Source organism: Vicugna pacos, chromosome 9 (genome assembly GCF_048564905.1).
Source record: "Vicugna pacos chromosome 9, VicPac4, whole genome shotgun sequence".
NCBI lineage: Eukaryota > Metazoa > Chordata > Mammalia > Artiodactyla > Camelidae > Vicugna > Vicugna pacos.
Genome location: NC_132995.1, coordinates 25,257,516 through 25,277,932, shown reverse-complemented (window position 1 = coordinate 25,277,932; position 20,417 = coordinate 25,257,516). Strand labels below are relative to the sequence as shown.

The 20,417-nt window shown below is 36.1% G+C and overlaps 1 protein-coding gene across 1 annotated transcript in view; it reads left to right on the top strand.

Moving 5' to 3' along the window:
- ITFG1 (integrin alpha FG-GAP repeat containing 1) overlaps window positions 1-20,417 on the top strand; it is a 204,988-nt gene that overhangs the window by 125,365 nt on the left and 59,206 nt on the right. The window contains exons 11-12 of the mRNA XM_006207867.3: window positions 15,589-15,739; window positions 17,195-17,303. Of these exons, the coding sequence (XP_006207929.2) occupies window positions 15,589-15,739; window positions 17,195-17,303 (260 nt within the window). The remainder of the gene's footprint in view (window positions 1-15,588; window positions 15,740-17,194; window positions 17,304-20,417) is intronic.

The following is a 20,417-nucleotide window of genomic DNA, read 5'->3' as shown; positions in this document are numbered from 1 at the left end:
GGAGTAGACTGGCTAGGGACCTCAGGACTAGAGGGACAATCCAGTGATGAGTTCTTTTCTTTTTGTTTTTGTGATGATTTTATAGCTAGTTAGGTTTTTTGGTTGTTTGTCTACTTGTTTTTTTCTTAAATATCCTGGCCTGGCACTAATGTAGCCTGCAACTCAGAGATGCTGTTGAGCCAAGACAGAAACAAAAAGTTCTAAGACTTAAGCCAGAGGACTAGAAAGTTGGGGGACTTGTACAACAGAAATCCTTTCTGCCAAATCTGTTATTTCTCACAATTTAGGAAGCTAGAAGTACAATATCCAGGATTGGCTTCTGGTGAGATCTTTCTTCATTGCTTAGGGACAGGCACCTTCCTTCTGTGTTCTCACATGAACTTTTCTGTTTCTAGTGTCTCTTCTTATAAACACCTAATCCTATAGAATTAGGGCTCCACCCTTAAGAGCTCATTTTACCTTAATTACCCTAAAGGCTCTATCTCCAAATACAGTTACATTGGAGATTAGGGCTTCAACAGATGAAATGGGGGCAGAGAGGCATGATTCAGTCCATAGAACCTGCTCTACTGCAAATGAACACCACCGCAGAAGCCACCACCCTCCTTATGGAGTGCCATGGAGACTGGGGAGTAGAGCCTTTTGGAATATGCTGACTGTACATTAAAGAGGCAATCCTTTGCTTCTCCTCATCTGGTAGACAGACTGTGGCAAAGCCCCATGACCATTCCCACCCTCTGTTAATAAAGTGGTGTACCACCCTCTCCCTCTTAAATGCTTTGGAAATTGTAAGAATGGAGCATTGTTGATCATCCCCACCCTACTCTAAGCAAACCTACCAACAAGGGAATGCACAAAGGATTAGGGAGAGGAAGGAGCTGTGGTGTCTTTGTCAGGTTTTGGTGTAAGTGTAATGTTGGCCTGTAAAATAGTTTCAGAGTTGTTCCTTCCTCTTCAATTTTTGTAATAGTATGAGAAGGATATATATTAACTCTTCTTAAATATTTGGTAGAATTCATCTGTGAAGCCTTCTGATCCTGGACTTTTACTTATTAGCAGTTTTTTTTATTATGATTATTATTATTACTGTTAATTAGTATGTCTTCTGTGTCTTCCAGTTCAGTTTGGGGAGAGTGTGTGTTTCTAGAAATTTATCCATTTCTCCTAGGTTGTCCATTTTATTGGCATACAATTGTTCCTAGTAATCTCTTATGATCCTCTATATTTCTGTGGTGTTGTTTGTAACATCTCCCTTCATTTCTGATTTTTTAAATTTGGGCCCTCTCTCTTTTTCTTGATAAGTCTGACTAAAGGTTTATCAATTTTGCTTATCTCTTCAAAGAACCAGCTCTTAGTTGCATTGATCTTTTTCATTGTTTTTTCTTAGTCTGTGCTTCACGTGCTTCTGATATTATTTCTTTCTACTAACTTTGGGTTTTGTTTGTTCTATTTTTGGTTCCCTTACATATAAATTTATTATTTGAAACTTTCCTTGTTTCCTGAGGTAAGCTTGTATCACTATAAACTTCCTTCTTAGAACTGCTTGTGCTGCATTGCATAGATTTGTGATCATTGTGTTTTCATTTTCATATAACTCCAAGTATATTTTTATCTCCTCTTTGATTTCTTCAGTAACCCATTGGTTGCCTAGGAGCATTTTTTTCCCACAAGTTTTAGGTTTCACAGGTTTTTTTTTTTTTTCTTGAAATTGTTTTCTAGTCTCATAAGATTGTGGTCAGAAAAGATGCTTGATTTGATTTCAGTCTTAAATTTCTTGAGATTTGTTTTGTGGCCTTGCATGTGCTCTATCTTGGAGAATGTTCCACATGCACTTGAAAAGAATGTGTATTCTGTTGTTTTGGGGTGTAAAGTTCTGTAGATATCTTAGGTCCATCTGGTCCAATGTGTCAGTTAAGGTCAGTGGTTTCTTATTGGTCTAGATGATCTGTCTATTGATGTGTTAACCAAAATTTCAGAAACAGAGACTTGATTGAAATAAAGAGGCATTTATTTGTATTTTGTTAGGACTGTAGCCTGGGAGACACAGATTCCAGAAGCACTTGAATTGTGTTCTGTGGAGGAAACTTATAAAGGCAAAAATTGCAGGGCCACATTTAGTTACATAAGTTGTTTGTCAAGAATTATAATTAGAGCTGGCGAGAAGTAAGGGTGCTTATTAAGCATGGTTTGGTGGCATCTGAAATGGTTATGTAGTTACAAGGGGGGGTACCCTGAGTCCATAAAGTTACCACTGGTGGAGGTTGTTCCAAATACAGCTCCTGGTGTCCTTGGGTTTGATCCAGTTCAGAGAAAATTTAAGCTCTCAGTAGTGCAAGGGTATGTCTGAGACCAGATCCTCAATGGCTACATGTCTCAATTTTTGTATGCCTAAACTATGATTATTTCAGTATTATTTTATTTGTCATTAGATGTAACTGGAATATTAAAAGTCCCCTCCTATTACTGTTACTATCAATTTCTTCCTTTATGTTTGTTAATATTTGCTTTATGTATTTAGGTGCTTCTATGTTGGGTTCAATTACAATTGTTATATCTTCTTGTTGGATTGATCCCTTGATCATATGTAATGTCCCTCTTTGTCTCTTGATAGTCTTTGTTTTAAAAAGCCTATTTTGTCTGATATGTGTTGGTACCCAGCTTTCTTTTCATTTCCATTTCCATAGAATACCTTTTCCCATCCCCTCACTTTCAGACTGTGTTATTTAGATCTGAAGTGTGTCTGTTGTAGGCAGCATATGTTCAGGTCTTATTGGGGGTGGGGTAGATTTATTTATTCATTCATTCATTCATTCATTCATTCATTTTTAATGGGAATACTGGGGATTGAACCCAGGACCTTATGCATGCTAAGCACAAACACTCTACCACTGAGCTATGCCCTCCTCCCCACAGGTCTTGTTTTTAATCCATTCAGCCACTCTGTCTTTTGAATGCAGCACTTAGTCCATATACATTTCAAGTAATTATTGATAGGTATGTACGTGTTGCCATTTTGTTCATTGTTTTCTGGGGTTTGGGTTTTTTTCTAGTTCTTTTTTGTTCCTTTCTTTTGTTCCCTTCCCTTGTAATTTGATGGTCATCTTTAGTGTTATGTTTGGATTCCTTTCTATTTTGTGTGTGTGTGTATCCATTATAAATTGTTGGTTTGTGGCTACCATGAGGTTTTATATAGTGAAATATATTTTATGTTGCTGATCTCTTAAGTTTAAATGTATTTTAACAACCCTGCATTTTTACTGCCACCCACCACATTGACTGTCTTTGACATCATATTTTACATCTTTTTGTTTGTGTGGCCCTTGACTATTGATTGTAGATATAGAAGATTTTACTCCTTTTGATTTTAACCTTCCTTCTGTTTTATATGTGATTGATTTACTGTCTTTACTGTACATTTGCCATAACCAGTGAGATTTTTTTCTTTCATAATTTTTAAACTTTTTTTTTATTGAGTTACAGTCATTTTACAATGTTGTGTCAATTTCCAGTGTAGAGCACAATTTTTCAGTTATACATGAACATACATATATTCATTGTCACATTTTTTTCACTGTGAGCTACCACAAGATCTTGTATATATTTCCCTGTGCTATACAGTGACAGGCATATATAGAATAGATAAATAAGTTTCTTTCATAATTTTTATATTTCCACTTGTGGTCCTGGTGTTTTCTTTTCTACTTATAGAAGTCCCTTTAGCATTTCTTGTGAAGTCAGTTTAGTAGTACTGAACTCTTAGCTTTTGCTGCTCTGTAAAATTCTTGATCTCACCTTCAAATCTCAATAATAGCCTTGCCATATACAGTATTCTTGGTTGTAGATTTTTTTCCTTTCATCACTTTGAATATATACTACTACTCCTTTCTGGCCTTCAGAGTTACTGCTGAAAAGTCAGCTGATAGTCTTTGGGAGTTTCCCTATTTGTGGATAGTCATTTCCCCTTGCTGCTTTTAATATTTTCTCTTTATCTTTAATTTTTGCTGTTTTAATTACAGTGTGTCTTGGTGTGGATCTCTTTGGGTTGATCTTGTTTGAAACTCTGTGCTTACAGATCTGGGGGTTTTTTCCCCCAGATTAGGGAAGTTTTTAGCTATTATTTCTTCAGATAAGTTCTCTGCCTCTTTCTCTCTTCTGCCACCCCTATATGTAAATTTTAATACTCTTGGTGTTGTTCCAGAAGTGACCTTATGTAGGAGCCCCAGCAGCACAATGCCCCTCTATCACCAGAGGTATATGATCTAGCAGTGTTCCCTTGTGAGCTCCATGGGCCCTTCTGTTGTGGCAGGACCAACTACTGTGGGCATACTGGTGGGCAGGGCTGACCCCTCACACCCAGTTGGCTGTCAGGCCCTGCCTGATTGGAAGGCTGCCATCCACTGGTCCAGATCCCAGAATGGCTTGCTGCATGGCCTGGGGAGTCCTGGGATAGTGCCAGTCTGCTGTTTTGTGGGGCTGGGTCTCTGGGCAACTGGCTTCATGGCCTAGCATTTCCACAGCTGGTCCAGCGTATTGGTGGGTGGGGCTGGGTCCTGGTATGAATGGCTCTAGGGCCTGCTGTGCCCAGATCTGAGACCAGCCTCATGGTGAGCAGAACCAGTCCCATGGCAGCTGGCTGTGGTGCTTGAGGAGTTCCAGGACTGGTGCTGCCCACTAGCAGGTGTGGCCAAGTCCCTGGAGGACTATCTTCAGGGTCTGGGGCATCCTGTGACTGTTCCTGGCCTCTGGTAGACAAGACCTGGCTTTGGGGTGTCTGGCTGAGGGACTTGTTGGGGCCTGGAGAGACCCATGGCTGGTGCCAACCTGCAGTTAGGCAGGGCTATATATCCCCTCATGGCTGGCTGCTTGGCCTGGGCATCCTTGAGAGAGGTGCTCATCGTTTGGTGGGCATGTAAGCCCCCAGCACTAATACATTATAGGGAGGACTCCAAAATGGCATTTGCCAGCACCAATGTTACCGTGGTAGTGCAGGCTTCCGAAAATGGCTGCCAACAGCATCTGTATCTCCAGGGCTAGTGCCAGTTGCCTCCTGCCTCTCTGGAAGGCTCTCCAAGATCAGCAAGTGTGTCTGACCCACAATCCTTTCAGATTACTGCCTCTGCACTGGGTCTTGAAGCATGTGAGATTTTACAAGCACCCTTTGAGAGTGGAGTCTCTATTTCCCAGAGATCCCCAGCTCTCCAGTGTGCAAGCTCTGTTGGCCCTCAGTGCCAGACATTATGGAGGCTTGTCTTCCCAGTACAAGATCCTCATTCAGGGAAACCCATTGTGGGGCTTGGACCCTTCGCTCCTCTGGAAGGACCTCAGCAGTTGTGATCATCCTCCAATTTGTGGGTTGCCTCTTTAGTGTGTAGGTCTTGACTATTCTGCATGTCTACCCCTCCTACCAGCCTCATTGTGTTTCCTTAATTATATCTTTAGTTGTGGAAAATCTTTTCTGATAGTCTTCAGGTCCTTCTTATCAATAGTTGCTCTGTAAATAGTTGTAATTTTGGTGTGCCTGTGGGTGGAAGTGAGCTCAGTGTCTTCCTGTTATGCCATCTTGGCCACTCCCCTCAGAACACATATTTTTATGCAAACACTTGGAGTGTTTAACAAAATAAAACATACCTTAACATATTTACTTGTACAATATATGACCACAGTGGAATTAAACTAAAGTCAATAAATGATAACACGAAAGTCTCTTAACACTTAGAAATTAACCACATTTCTAAATAATAGGTGAGTCAAAGGAAATTTTTTATATTGAACTACATGAAAACGAAAATATCAGAATCTGTAGGATACAGATGAGGCAGTTCTTATGAGAAATTTTTATGGCACTAAATGTTTACATTAGCGAAGAATATCTTTATCAAATCAATAATCTAAACTTCTAACCCAGGAAACTTACCTTCAAATAATAGTACAAAGTAATCTCAAATGATAAGCTTAAATCTTAAATTGGGTCACTTGGGGCCACTCAAGGCCAAGAAAGAACTGATAAGGAAAAAGGTTATAGCTTTATAGAAGCACTAATTGTGTTACACCTGCTTTTTCTTTCAGTTTTAGTTAATTACCTAAATGTTTTGTCCTCTGCTTAATAAAGGGTTTTAGCAAGTGATTATGTATATGTTCCTGGTTTAATCTTATTTGAATGCATTTTCATTGATGGGATAATGCTCTTTTTTTAAGGTATGTAATTATCTTAACTCAGCATGTTGTTAAGCTTTTCCCAAGAAGATAAAATTGAACTTAAATGTGGTTAGTTCTTTTCTCTCGGGTATTCAGGTATTCAAATACATAGGATTTCTTACCTATGAATATTTCATAGAAGTTGATTTTAGAATATGGTATAAACACAAAATATGGCTGGTGACACAACAGTTTGTTTTCCTTGATTGAATTTCATTGGTGTCCCCAACTCTAAATGAATATGTTTGATATTTATCTAAAACACAGTTGAATCGGTTGAATCAGTTGTCTGGAGGAGTCACCTTAGTAGAATGAACATTTCTTTAGAAGTTATATAAGAATTGCCTGTATGGGGAGTGATTGCTGATAGGGATGGCATTCTATATGAGGGTGATGAAAATAATCTGAAACTTAACCTTGTGAGTATACCAAAGACTGCTAAACTGAACACTTTAAAATGGTGAATTATATGGTAACTGAGTTGTCTTAATAAAATAAGTCAAAGAGTCAGTCTCACATGCCTCACTGCCTTACATATACTTTGTTTTGTACAAATACTGTACCAACCAAGCTATTTACTGATCTTAACCATAACACTTACGTTCATTTATTGCTCATATTGAAGACTTACCATCCCTGTGGATGTCAGAAGACAGCAGCTTCCAAAGTTATCCTCAAAGAGTAATCACAAAACTGTCATGAGCACTGACATTGAAAGAGGTACAGAGCATCACAAGGAGCTTGCTTGGAGGACACAAGATTTGTGTGTGTTGTGAGAGTATTCTTTTATAAAAATCAGTCATCAGCTTGTCACATTCCGCTTTTTCTTGAGCAGTGTTCCTGGGCCACTCTTGGCCTCGTGAGGTGTCTCACTAGGCAGCCCAGAGAAGTGTTTGGCCATCCTTGGGTTCACAGTCTTCTCAAGGGTCCAAGTAGACTACATCTCCATTTCCCTATGCTTCTAACATATTTGATCACTTCAGAAATACAGGAGCTGAGAAGGAAGATGATAGTACTTAACAATAAATTAGCTGAAAGTGTTTATTTTTCTTCTTAGAAAGCATTATCTGTTAACTTCTACTTTAAAAATATTTATTGAGTGACTTCTAGTAAGGCAAATTCTGGGTGCTTGAGGATACAAAAGTGAATAAGGGAGACCTTTAAGTATGCAATACACAAGCAAATCACAAATAAAAATACAAAGTGGTGCTAAAACTATGCAGTGAATTAAAGTAGGTGATGTGAGAGTGAGTGACTGGTGACTACAGGAAAACACTGTCTTCTGCCTACTACACAAAGCTACATACAAATCAAAAGAAAGAAAATAAAACGTACTTAAAACCCTGCCACTGTGATATAACTAGCATTAGTCTTAGATGTATATCCTTCCAAACCCAGCTCTACCTCTCTGTGCTCAGAAGTATGTATGACTATGTGTGTGATGCTTCTTTTTGTATTGAAAAATAAGATCATACTGTTAATACTGTGTTGTGACCTGCTTTTTTCACTTAACATAATGTAAACAGTTTTACATGTCAGTTATATTACTTTTATGATATCATTTTAACAATTATAAAATGTTCCATTTGGTTGATTTAACCAGCCTTCAGTTATTGTATGCTTGGACTGTCGTAGCATAACTCAAAAAAAATCGCATGGAAAGATGTCATGTTTAGCTGAAGTTCACATAATCAAAAAAGTCATTCCTTTCTAATGTTGAATGATACAAGTTTCTCTCCGTAACTGTAAGATATACACTTTTCATTCTTCTGGTTTGTTGTTTGGGTTTTGTTTTTTTAATATTTCATCCACTCCCTGGGGACATTCCACAAGGCAGAATCTTCAACTGTTGACTTTTTTCCTGTGTTTCTTCCCTCAGCTATTTCATTCAGATTTACAACACAAGTTATCTTAACTTTTAGATAAAAAACTCCCAAATCTTAATCTCAAACCTTGTCTTCTCTGCCATGTTGCTGTCTGACCATCTCCCCAAACTTGCCTTGTCTAAAATCAAACTTAATCATACCTCCCTGTCTCTTCAAATCCAACTCTTCCTCATAATTTCCCTGCTTACTACAAATAAATTCTCATGGCCCCAATCATTTTAGCCTAGAAAAGTTAAATTACGTTTGACTCCACCACCAAGCAGGTACATTCCTCTTTCATGTGATTTTCAGGCTTCTTTTCTTTTCCATTATCACAGCCCCTTCCCTAGTTCAAGTCCCTTTCTCTTTATCCTAAATTATTATTTTTAACATTTTCTTCATTGATTTCGTTATTTGATATCCTCTCCCTTTCAGTTCTGCCTGTATCTTCTGGATCTTGCTGCATCAATTATCCCCTCTCCTTTGCCTTCAGAATCTTCTCATTCCATCCTCTCTTCCCCCAGTCTTTATTTAAATATGTGCAAGTCTCCCCAGACTTAAAAAAAAATTGGCGACTCTGCTTTATTATCTAAATTCACCCTTAACCTGCCACAGTCTGGCTTCAGGCCACTCCCCTCTACTAAACCTCTCATTCAGTCCCGGTGACTTCTAACTGACAAATCCAGTGAACACCTCACAGTCTTTATGTCACCAGGCTTTTGTCAACTTTTTGCTGTTGGTAACCTACTCCTAAAACTCTTCTGTTTCTCTCTATGTCCTCTCTCACTGGTTCCTGTACCATCTCTTCTGAGAACCCCTCTTCACCTTGGCCACCTTTAATATTGGTGTTTCTGAGGGTTCCATTCTCAGCCCTTTGTTCACACTCTGCATGTTCTTCATCTGCTTTGGCTATTTTAATTACCACTAATAAGCTTAAGACTTATATCCCTGTATCTGGGCCTCACACTTGATGTGTAACTGCCTGATGGCACCGCAAACCTGAAACAATCTTCTTTCCCCTAAATCTGTTCCTAATTCTGTTTATCTCAGGTGGTGGTACCATCATACACCCAATCATTCAAACCAGAAATGTAGAAGTTGTTACTCATTTCATCATTTCATCTCTCCCTTTCCCTTTATCGAACTCATCACTGCATCCTACAGTGTTAACAGCTAAACAGAACTAGTATAATTCCCTAACCAATCTTTGTTGCTTCTGTGTGTTATACTTCATAAGTTGTGGTGTGTCCGTGAGTGTCTTACTCTTTATGTCTCAATATTCTGTTTACCCAACTAACAAAATGACCATTGTATTTCATTTTACATAATTAAAAAACACAAATATTATAGTACCTAGAAAAAAATGTAGTGAGTGGCCATTAAATTAGCCAATATAAGGAATACCTTTGAATAAAGATAAATTAAAACATGACAGAATCTTTTCTAACCACTTATTTGACAGGAACTTTTAGCATTCAATCATACATCCTATTAAATTTGCCTTTAAAATGGCCTTGCTCTACAAAAGATGCTTACTTCCTCTTTTCATTCAAGAAACATTCACTGTCTGCCCACTGACTCATATCCTAGATGCTATCTGGGGAATAAATGTGTTCTTTTGCCCAGAGCTCAAGTGAACTTCATTCTGAATATTAGGTTTATCATCTCTTTGGAACATTTCTAATTGTCACTAGTCTCTATTACAGAAATACTTAAATAATTTTAGTAATTTCACAGTGGAAGTTTTTTTTTTTTTTTGCATTAGCTTAGCTGAGGATTCTGTGTTTACCAATAGCTGGCAGCTATTTCAGAGCAGCAACTCAAATTTTTTTTCTTTCATTTTTAGAGGATTCCTAATAGACTTATTTGTATTTCTTCTTCATTTGTTTTTCTTCTGTGTGTAGAACTGCCTTCGTAAGGTTTACACAGAATTATAGACGTATCCCAAATTAGAGCTCTTTTCCTTCCATGTGAGCCTAGACTGATAATGAGATTGGAAAATTAAGAGAAAGAGAGGTAAGAACAATCTAGAAGAGCACTGGATATAGAAATGACTCAGGGGGACACACAAGCTCAAAGAGCAGCCAGGGAGAAAATCAAACTTAAATGATCCATCAGCTACCTTTCTTAATGAGAAATAAGACAGATGCACACAGCATATTAACAGCTTAGAATAACTCAGACTTTGTCAAGTGATTGTTTATCGAGAAACAACACCAATTTTATAGCCTTGAAGAGAAATTAAACCAGCCTCGAAAGACTGCACACTAGGTGTATAAATATTGGCCTGTTCAGAGAAGAGGCATTTGATAGGTTCATTTACATGTTATGTCATTTAAAACACTTCCCATGTGTATTTTTTGTGGGTTAAAATTTTCAGCAATTACTTCTGTTTTTTTAATTAACAGCTTTATTGAGGTATAATTTACATACCATACAGGTCACCCATTTACCGTATACAATTCGGTGGCTTTTGTATATTTTTAGTAGTATTTAGTATATGCATCTGTCACCACCGTCAATTTTAGAACATTTTCATTGCCCCAAAAAGAAGCCCCACCTTCTGTACCCTCCATCCTCCAATCTTACCAGCCCAAGGAAACCACTCATTTTCTCTCTGTTTTGCCTGTTCCTTACATTTCATATAAATGCAATCATACAATACATGGTACTCTGTGACTGGCTTGACTTAGCATAATGTTTTCAAGGCTCATCCATATGGTGGCATGTATCAGTACTTCATTTCCTTCTGTTGAATAATATTCTATTATATGGATAGACCATATATCTTTCATTCATCAGTTTTATATATATATGTGTGTGTGTATATATATTATATATATATGTATATATAAATTGTTTCTTTTTTGGCTATTATGAATAATAGTGCTATGAATATTCATATACAAGTTTTTGTGTGGACATGTTTTCATTTCTCTCAAAATATGTCTAGGAGTGGGATATGCTTAGGAATGGAACTCAATGTTGAACCATTTGAGAAACTACCAGACTATTTATTTTTTAAATTGAAGTATAGTCAGTAACAGTGTGTCAGTTTCTGGTGTATAGCATATGTCCCAGTCTTGCAGATATATACATGTATTTATTTTCATATTCCTTTTCGTTAAAGATTATTACAAGATATTGAATATAATTCTCTGTGCTATACAGAAGAAATTTGTTTTTAATCTATTTTTATACATAGTGGTTACCATTTGCAAATCTCAAACTCCCAAATTTATCCGTTCCTACCCCTTTCCCCCAGTAACCATATTGTTTACTATGTCTGCAAGTCTGTTTCTGTTTTGTAAATAAGTTCATTAGTGTCCTCTTTTTTTCTTTTTTTTAGATTCCACATATGAGTGATATCATATGGTATTTTTCTTTCTCTTTCTGGATTACTTCAATTAGAATGACAATCTCTGGGTTCATTCATGTTGCTGCAAATGGCATTATTTTATCCTTTTTTATCAATGAGTAGTATTCCATTGTACAAATATACCATAATTTCTTTATCCAGTCATCTGTCAATGGATATTTAGGTAGCTTCCATGTCTTCGCTATGGTATATAGTGCTGCTATGAACATTGGGGTGCATGTATCTTTTCGAATTACAGTTCTCTCTGGATGTGTGCCCAGGAGCAGGATTGCTAGATCATATGTTAAATCTATTTTTAGCTTTTTGAGGAATCTCCATACTGTTTTCCATAATGTCTACTCCAAACTACATTCCCACCAGCAGTGTAGGAGGCTTCCCTTTTCTTCACACCCTCTCCAGCATTTACCATTTACAGACTTTGGAATGATGGCCATTCTGAATAGTGTGAGATAATACTTAATTGTAGTTTTGATTTGCATTTCCTTGATAATTAGCAATATTGAGCATTTTTTCATGTGCCTATTGGCCATTTGTATGTCTTCATTGGAGAATTGCTTGTTTAGGTCTTCTGCCCATTTTTGGATTGGGCTGTTTGGTTTTTTGTTATTAAGTTGTATGAGCCATTTTTATATTCGGGAAATTAAACCTTTGTCAGTCTCATCATTTGCAAATATTTTCTCCCATTCCATAGGTTGTCATTTTGCTTATGGTTTCCTTTGCTGTGCAAAAACATTTAAGTTTATTGGGTCCCATTTGTTTATTTTTGCTTTTATTTCTATTGCCTGAGTAGGCTCCCTAGGAGAACATTGCTAAGATTTATGTCAGAGAATGTTTTGCCTATGTTTTTTTCTAGGAGGTTTATAGTATCTTGCCTTATATTTAATTCTTTGATCCATTTTGAGTTTATTTTTGTGTATGGAGTGAGTGTTCTAACTTCATTGATTTAAATGTGGCTGTTCAGTTTTCCCAACACCACTTGCTGAAGAGACTCTCTTTTCTCCATTGTATATTTTTGCCTCCTTTGTTGAAGATTAATTGACTATAGGTCTGTGGGTTTATTTCTGGGCTCTCTGTTCTGTTCCATTGATTCATATGTCTGTTTTTGTGCCAATACCATGCTGTTTTGATTACTGTAGCTCTGCAGTATTGTCTGAATTCTGGGAGTGCTATTCCTCCAGTTTCATTCTTTTTCTTCAGTAATGCTTTGGCAATTCTCAGTCTTTTGTGATCCCATATATATTTTAGGATTATTTGTCTATTTCTGTGAAAAATGTCCTGAATAATTTGATAGGAATGCATTAAATCTGTTGATTGCTTTGGGAAGTATGGCCATTTTAACAATATTAATTCTTCCAATCCAAGAGCATGGAATATCTTTCCATTTCTTTCAATCATCTCTATTTTCCTTAATCAGTGTTTTGTAGTTATCTTTGTATAAGTCTTTCACCTCCTTGGTCAGGTTTATTCCTAAATGTATTTTTTTAATGCAATTTTAAAAGGGATTTTTTTTTTTTACTTTCCTTTTCTGATATTTCATTGTTAGTGTAAAGAAATGCAACTGATTTCTGTATGTTAATCTTGTATCCTGCTACCTTTCTGAATTCTTTTGTCAGCTCTATAGTTTTGGTGTGGAGCCTTCAAGATTTTCTATATAGAGTTTCATGTTATCCACATATAGTGACAATTTTACCTCTTCTTTTCTAATTTGCATCCCTTTTATTTATTTTTTTGTCTGATTGCTATGGCTGGGACTTCCAATACTATGTTGAATAGAAGTGGTGAGAGTGGGCATCTTTGTCTTGTTCCAGATTTTAGCAGGAGGGTTTTCAACTTTTCACTGTTGAGTATTATGCTGACTGTACATTTGTCATAAATAGCTTTTATTATGTTTAGATATGTTCCCTGTATACCAACTTTGTTAAGAGTTTTTATCATAAATCAGTGTTGAATTTTATCATATGATTTTTTTGCATCTTTGAGATGATCATGTGATTTTTGTCCTTTCTTTTGTTGATGTGGTATATCACGTTGACTAATTTCCATATGTTGAACCATCCTTGTGTCCCTGGGTTGAATACAAGTTGATTATAGTATATGATCTTTTTTATGTGTTGTTGGATTCTGTTTGCTAACATTTTGTTAAGAACTTTTGCATCTATGTTCATCAACAATATTGGTCTGTGGAATTTTATTTTTATAGATAATATGTTACGCTCTACCTGTAGGGCTCAGCTTAAAAATACTGGAATTTTACAGACCCCATGTTCCAGAATACAAGACCAAGCTGGTTAGTGAACTTTCAAACAAGAACCATAGTACATGGCATTTAAAATCTTTACAAACTCATATAAAAAAATTAAAATGAAATTTTATTTTTTTAACAGAGATACTGGGGATTGAACCCAGGACCTCATGTGTGCTAAGCCTGTGCTCTACCACCAAGCTATAACCATCCCCCTAAAATGACATTTTAAATTGTGCAATGGCAATTTTGTGTTTTTGTTGTGGGTTATGTTGTCTATTTGAAATTATAGCAAGGATTATAATAATGAAATCCATGCATCCCCATTTGAAAAGGGAAACCAGTGGCAAACGCTCACTCAAAAGGTTGCCAGTATGATTCATTGATTGTAGAAGATTGTAAAATGCCTGCCTTTATCACTTGTTCTCATGTTTTAATATAATCTAGTGACAAAATAGACTGTTCTTTATTTATGTGAAATATCTAGTAAAATTATTTAGCTAAAAGATGGGATAGGTAAATTACCTGGAAAAAGCATTACAAATTAGAATTTAAAATCAGTTATTAGAAGACAAAGAAGAAATTACTATTCCTTCTAGTAGAAGAATACTAATATATGTTGAGTCTTGAGCAAAGTCATCTCAAAGTTTACCATGTAAATATTGTAATCTGGGAGTTTAAACTATTTGTGCTGGAATTTTTTTGTCCAGAAAAATAATTTGAAGTCAATCATGTAATTTAGTATATCAAGCAAATTGAATATTTTGCACTTTTTTTCTTACTCTGTTGAACACTAAGAAATTTACCTTTCTTATAATAGAACCTTTTTTTTTCTTTTCCAAATTGCCTAGACCCAAAGTAATAGGGAAAAAAGAAGTCTATCTTTATGGTTTTATTTGAAATAATTATTAGAGAAAATTGAGCAGGAATTAAGTTTAAGCCTTTTAGCCTATTATTTTCTATTTAGCATAGAGGGACATGAAGGAATGTATATATTAGAAAAATTTCTGTAAATAGGAGACGTTGCTTAAAATCACACTGTTTACAAAAGTTACTTCTGTATCTAAAGAAAATATTTTATATGGCATAGTCTTGACTACCTAAGTAAGAGTGATGATAATATAAACAATTTACTGAGATCTGATTGGATGACTGGAATTGTTCTAAGTACTTTTCATTCAGTACTTCATTTTTACAACAATCCTATAAGTACTCTTATTACTCAGTTTACAAATAAAGATCTGTGTCATCAAGAGGTTAATTAACCTGTTTAAGGTCACATAACTGCTAAATGACAGAGCCAGGATTTGAATCCAGGTAATCTGGTTCCAAAATCTAAACTCATAACCACTTTGCCTCTGGAGTAGGGTTCAAGAGGGAGGACTTCATAGCCAGGCAAAGTGCAGTACTTCTTTTATCTGAGAGGTGCTCAGCAATGTCTGCCCTACTGCCTGTCTGGGAAGCTGAAGTTCTGTCATCATAGGTTCACACTTCGGGTTTACAAGACTTGGGGATGTCAGGGATCTCTGGTTAAAATGCAGGTATTCACCTGAGAAGTTACACACATCTGAAGGGATGATGACAGCGCCCAGGAACTCAGTAATGAAACACAGCATCAGTGGCTGTGGAGCAGTAAGGGTGGAAGGAGGAATGGCCTTGGAAACCACAAAAGAGGAGAGAGCAACCAGCAGCCAACTAGCCTCTGAGGATTTTTGCCAAAGGCTGGCAAAGAATAGCCGACAATTTAAGTTTTTATGACACGGTACAATAATTAGTAAGGTTTGGGGATTTTTTTCATATTATTTGAGTATGTACCATTTACCATTTCTTTGATTCTAGGAAATACACCACAGCTGATGCTACACAGCACTGGTACGTTAACTAAATGCCTTTCCTTTGTCTCACAGCAATCAGCAGGCCTTTTTACTGGAGAATGTCCCTTGTAATAATGCAAGCTGTGAGGGGGCGCGTCGTATGTTTAAAGTCTACTGGGAGCTGACGGACCTAAATCAAATCAGAGATGCCGTTGTTGCCACCTTCTTTGACATTTACGAAGATGTGAGTTCAGAGCTCTTCTGTGTGTTTGGAGTCTAATTGCCATCCACCTCGTCTCACTTTCACTTCACCCTATTTGACCAGAAAATGTAGATGAGATAATGAAAGCAAATGAGTTAATTAAAGAAAGCCCTTTTTAATGGTAAATGGCAGAGGGAACAAATGTCTTGACACCACTGGCTGATTAGTACAGTGAAATATGAAAATGCCTTTATCTCATAAATTTTATGCTCATTTAGTTAAACCACTAGAGAATCATGCTCATGGCAGTTGTGCAAGTGCACCAGTAGAGGAAAGCACAGCCAACAGATAACAGACCCCTGAGCCTGCACAAGTACACAGAAGAGTGAGTGCAGTAGTCTCTTTTCACCATGTGCACTAAACATGGCGTCTATTGCCACAGATTCTTGGGACTGTCTTCAGTCGCCAGCTGACCTGGGAAAGGCACTCAGGGCCCTGGATTTCTTCCTTCTAATGTCAAAAGCCAGTTTGTCACTCAGAGAAATAACAAAATTGTGATAAAAATGTTGAATTCCAGAGTTAATATATCACAGTATATCCTTATGAAATAGCTTGACTATTTAAAAAAGTTAAATCTCCATCAGGACATTTATGTCCAACCCTAACCCTAGTTGGTTTTGTTTTTTAAGAGGCTGATTCTCAATTATATGAATTATCCAGGCCCTTGTTTATCTCTGTCTTTCTTCTACCAAATCTCTTGTTATTTCACTTTAGCAATTTCTAAGCATAAAAGTAATTGGTAAAAAAAATCACAAGAGAGAAAATCAACAGAATTGATTACAAATCAATTTTTAATTTCTATACATAAAAGAGCATCATAAATGAAATTTAAAATTGTGTTTCAATCTGGGAAATAAATGTGCTATGAAAGAATTAAATAATATTCTTAACATAAAAGGGGTTTATACAAACTGATACAAGTGGAAAAACAGAACATAATTAAGTCAATTTACAGGAAAAACATGTAGCTAACATATGGAAAGATATAAATGATCAAGCTCATTAAGAGAAAGTCAGCAGAATGGAAATTTAAATGAGTATACCTTTTATAACCCTAATAAAATTAGCAAAGCTTCCCACTATTTTAGGAAAAAAAAAATAATGGGAGCCAGAGTAGATTAAAAGATACCCTCTTTCTCTGATGATTAGAAACAATTTGGCAGTCCATGTCACAGGCCTTTAAAAATTCATGCAGATATGACTAGAAGGAGATAGAACAAAATACTAACAATTATCTGCAGAAAGGAAAATTATAGATGTTTTTCATTTTATTTATATTTTACTATTCAAGGTTTTATATTTTAATAGTATTTTTTTAAACATCAGGTTGAATAAGTAAGGTTTATATTTACATAATAAGCATGTTGTGCGTTTTCATCATTTTTTTCAGTCAGTCCAGTAGTTTGTTCTTACCTGTTTTGTTTATGTTTTTTCCAGGGAATCCTGGACATTGTCGTACTAAGTAAAGGATATACAAAGAATGATTTTGCCATCCATACACTAAAAAATAACTTTGAAGCAGATGCTTATTTTGTTAAAGTCATTGGTGAGTATTTGTTTTATATATTTTATTATTCAGTATTAACATTTAATTTTGTATTTTCTCTGTCAACACACATTTTCCAAAGAGTTAGGACATGCTCCTACGTAACGTGTGTACAGCTCTCCAAAGCAGAGAAGATCAACTTCAGTACAACACTACCACCCTGTTCAGATTTTGCCAACTGTCCCAGCAATGACTTTTTTCTTTGTGGTCCTGGATTCTGACCAGGAATACCTGTTGCATTTAATTGTTATATCTTTGCAGAATTCTTCAACCTGGAATAGTTCCTTTTCGTGTCCTCATCAGTTTTAAAGAATACAGGCCTTACATTCTATAGGATAATGCTGTTTCCTCATTACCCAGCTGAGCACACACATTCTTTGCAGAAACTCCACTGCATGCAATTTAGTAGAACCCATGCTATGTATGCCCTTCGCAGTACATCACATCAGCAAGCACATAATGTTGACCTGTCCCACCACCATGATGTTAAGTTGATCATCTGGTCATCTTGATGATTACCAGACTTGTCCACCTTAAATTCACTATTTCTCCCCTTTGTAATTGATCAGTGTTTTGTAGAGTGGTATTGTGCTATTACTTTAGTATACTTTTCTGTGTCCAGTTTCTACCTACCAGCCTTAGAGTCCATTGACAACTCCTGCCTGAATCACCCTTCTATACGACAGGCACCGAAAGTGATTTTCTGATTCCAACCCTCTTGCATTTATTAGTTGGCATTCTTCTGTAAGGAAGCTCTTTCACTTATCTCTTACATATTTATGTATTCATTTATCAGTATATATCTGTGTGTTCGTATTTTATTCAATAAATAAAATAATTTGTTTTAATGTTAAAATTGTTCCTAGTTGGGGCAATAGGGACTCCTTCAGCCTGGCTCCTTTATCTTTTTCACCTGTGCTCTGACAAAACAGGATATTCCAGATTCATCTTTTATCTCCGTTGCCCTAAGTGTAGAATCTGGTCTCTTTCTTCAAGGAGCCCAAGTTCCTTTTAGTAGAAGATGCTTTTGGTTTTGGGGGAGGGAGGAAATTAGGTGTACGTATATATGTACGTATGTATGTATGTATGTGTGTATGTATGTATATATGTAGGTATGTAAATGGAGGTAGTGGGGATTGAACCCAGGACCTCGTGCATGCTAAGCATGCACTCTACTACTTGAGTTATACCCTCCCCTTAAGTATCTGTTGAATTAAAAAAAAAATTAGTCCTAATAAAATTACTGCCATTTTTATTCTTAAAAGCAGACCATAATTATTTTATATAGTAACAGAGTACCTATAAATACATTATATTCCTGCTCAGGAAAAAGTAAGCTTCTATAAAGAGTTAAATAATGATAAACAAACTACTTGAAATGTTACGTCTGAGGCCTTTTGCTTTAATCCAGGGAAGTGGGAGATGGAATACAGATGAAAAAAGTTGGGCCACATGTTGAAGTTGTATGACATATGAGTGGGGTTCTTGCCACTATTCTTTCTAATTTTGTTTATGTTTGAAAAATCCCATGTAAAAAGTTTAAAAATGCAAGATTCTCTGTGAGAGTCTGTGGCCTGTAACTTCCTAGCCTAAGCCAAGGATGAGCACCACCGGATAGCACCGCCATCACAGTAACAGTATCCTGGGGAAAGTTTTCTCAACACATCTCCAAGCTCAGACCCCGAGACAGCCAATTTGGTGCAGGTTTTAGTTTTAGAAAACAAGATAACTTTGCATTTAAAGGTATTAACATAAATATGAATTAACACTTTACAGAAAGGTCATGAAAGATAAGATACCAATTTAGAGCAATCATTTGTAAAAAGTAACCTTCCAGTTGACTTGATATGCTCTTCCACACTTCCCTTTGGTTATTGTTTTCCTTACGTCAGACAATTATTAGTATAAAATTACCCTTTCAAAGCCATCTACAATGCCCAGAGTTGATTTTGCTCTAAAATAATTGTTACTCTAATGCTCAAACCAGCCTATATTAAATGCCACTATTTTTCATTCAGTTAAGGAAATTTGGGTACTTAAACTTCTGTGTGTGGCTAGGGAAAGGTAAAACTGTCCTTCTGCCTGTTCCCACACTGGTGCTCACTACACCACAGACCCACAGGATGCTCTTCAGACAGGGGACCTGTGTGTTGCAGAACTAGGGGTTCCCTAGCTCCCCTGAATCAAAACTAGTTACTAGCTCTATTTTTCTCTCTTGCTCCTGCTACATTTAGAGATTCTGCATTTTGATTCTACTAATACTTAACTCAAATTTCTAACAAACATGTATGAACCTATATTTCCTTGGAATTTTTAAATTGTAATAGTATCTTCGCCTTTCACTTTCCAAATAAGATGAGACCTTTAAAAAAGCTTTTATTCCCCTGCCTTCTTCCAGATTTTGTTGAAATAATATGGAAGTTTATTTCTGGATGTTTAATTTGGTTTTACCTTTTTTGTCTTCTATTTAGCCAAATCTTTTAACAGTTATCAATGATTATTTAAACTTAACAAGTTTTACTAGCTTTATTGCCACTATTTTATTTATATACCACATCTTTCCCTTTCTACATTTTAATTCCTATTTCTTTTGATGGAATGCTTCCTCAAATGATTTTCAGAAAGTTGTAAATAGGTTAATATATTTTCTGAATGTTGGTATGTATTAAAGCAGCTTTTATTTGTATTTAAAAAATAATGAATGAAAGATAGATAATCAATAACAGACAAAAAAAGATTTCCTATGGTGTCTAAAATAATGTCTAAATGACAGTGTCTCAGATGGGGGTTTCTATTTCACATGTGATTTATGATTATGATATTTGTTTTATATTCATGTGTCTTAAAGAAACAAAAAAATAGATATTTTCAGAGAATGTATGTGAACAGTCACTCATAATCCAGGCAAAGATCTCTCATTTTAAATGCTGCTAAAACCATTGTACAGTATTGACCTTTATAGCTTTGACTTTATTCTACTCATCCTCCTCCCAACCTGCACACTGGATACTATAGTATTTATGCACAGTTGTTGCAATGTTTTGGTTTTGGCATCTGTGTAAAGTAGCTAATGTAAACTGAACCATCAAACTAGAAGCCAAGGTTTTGTACTTT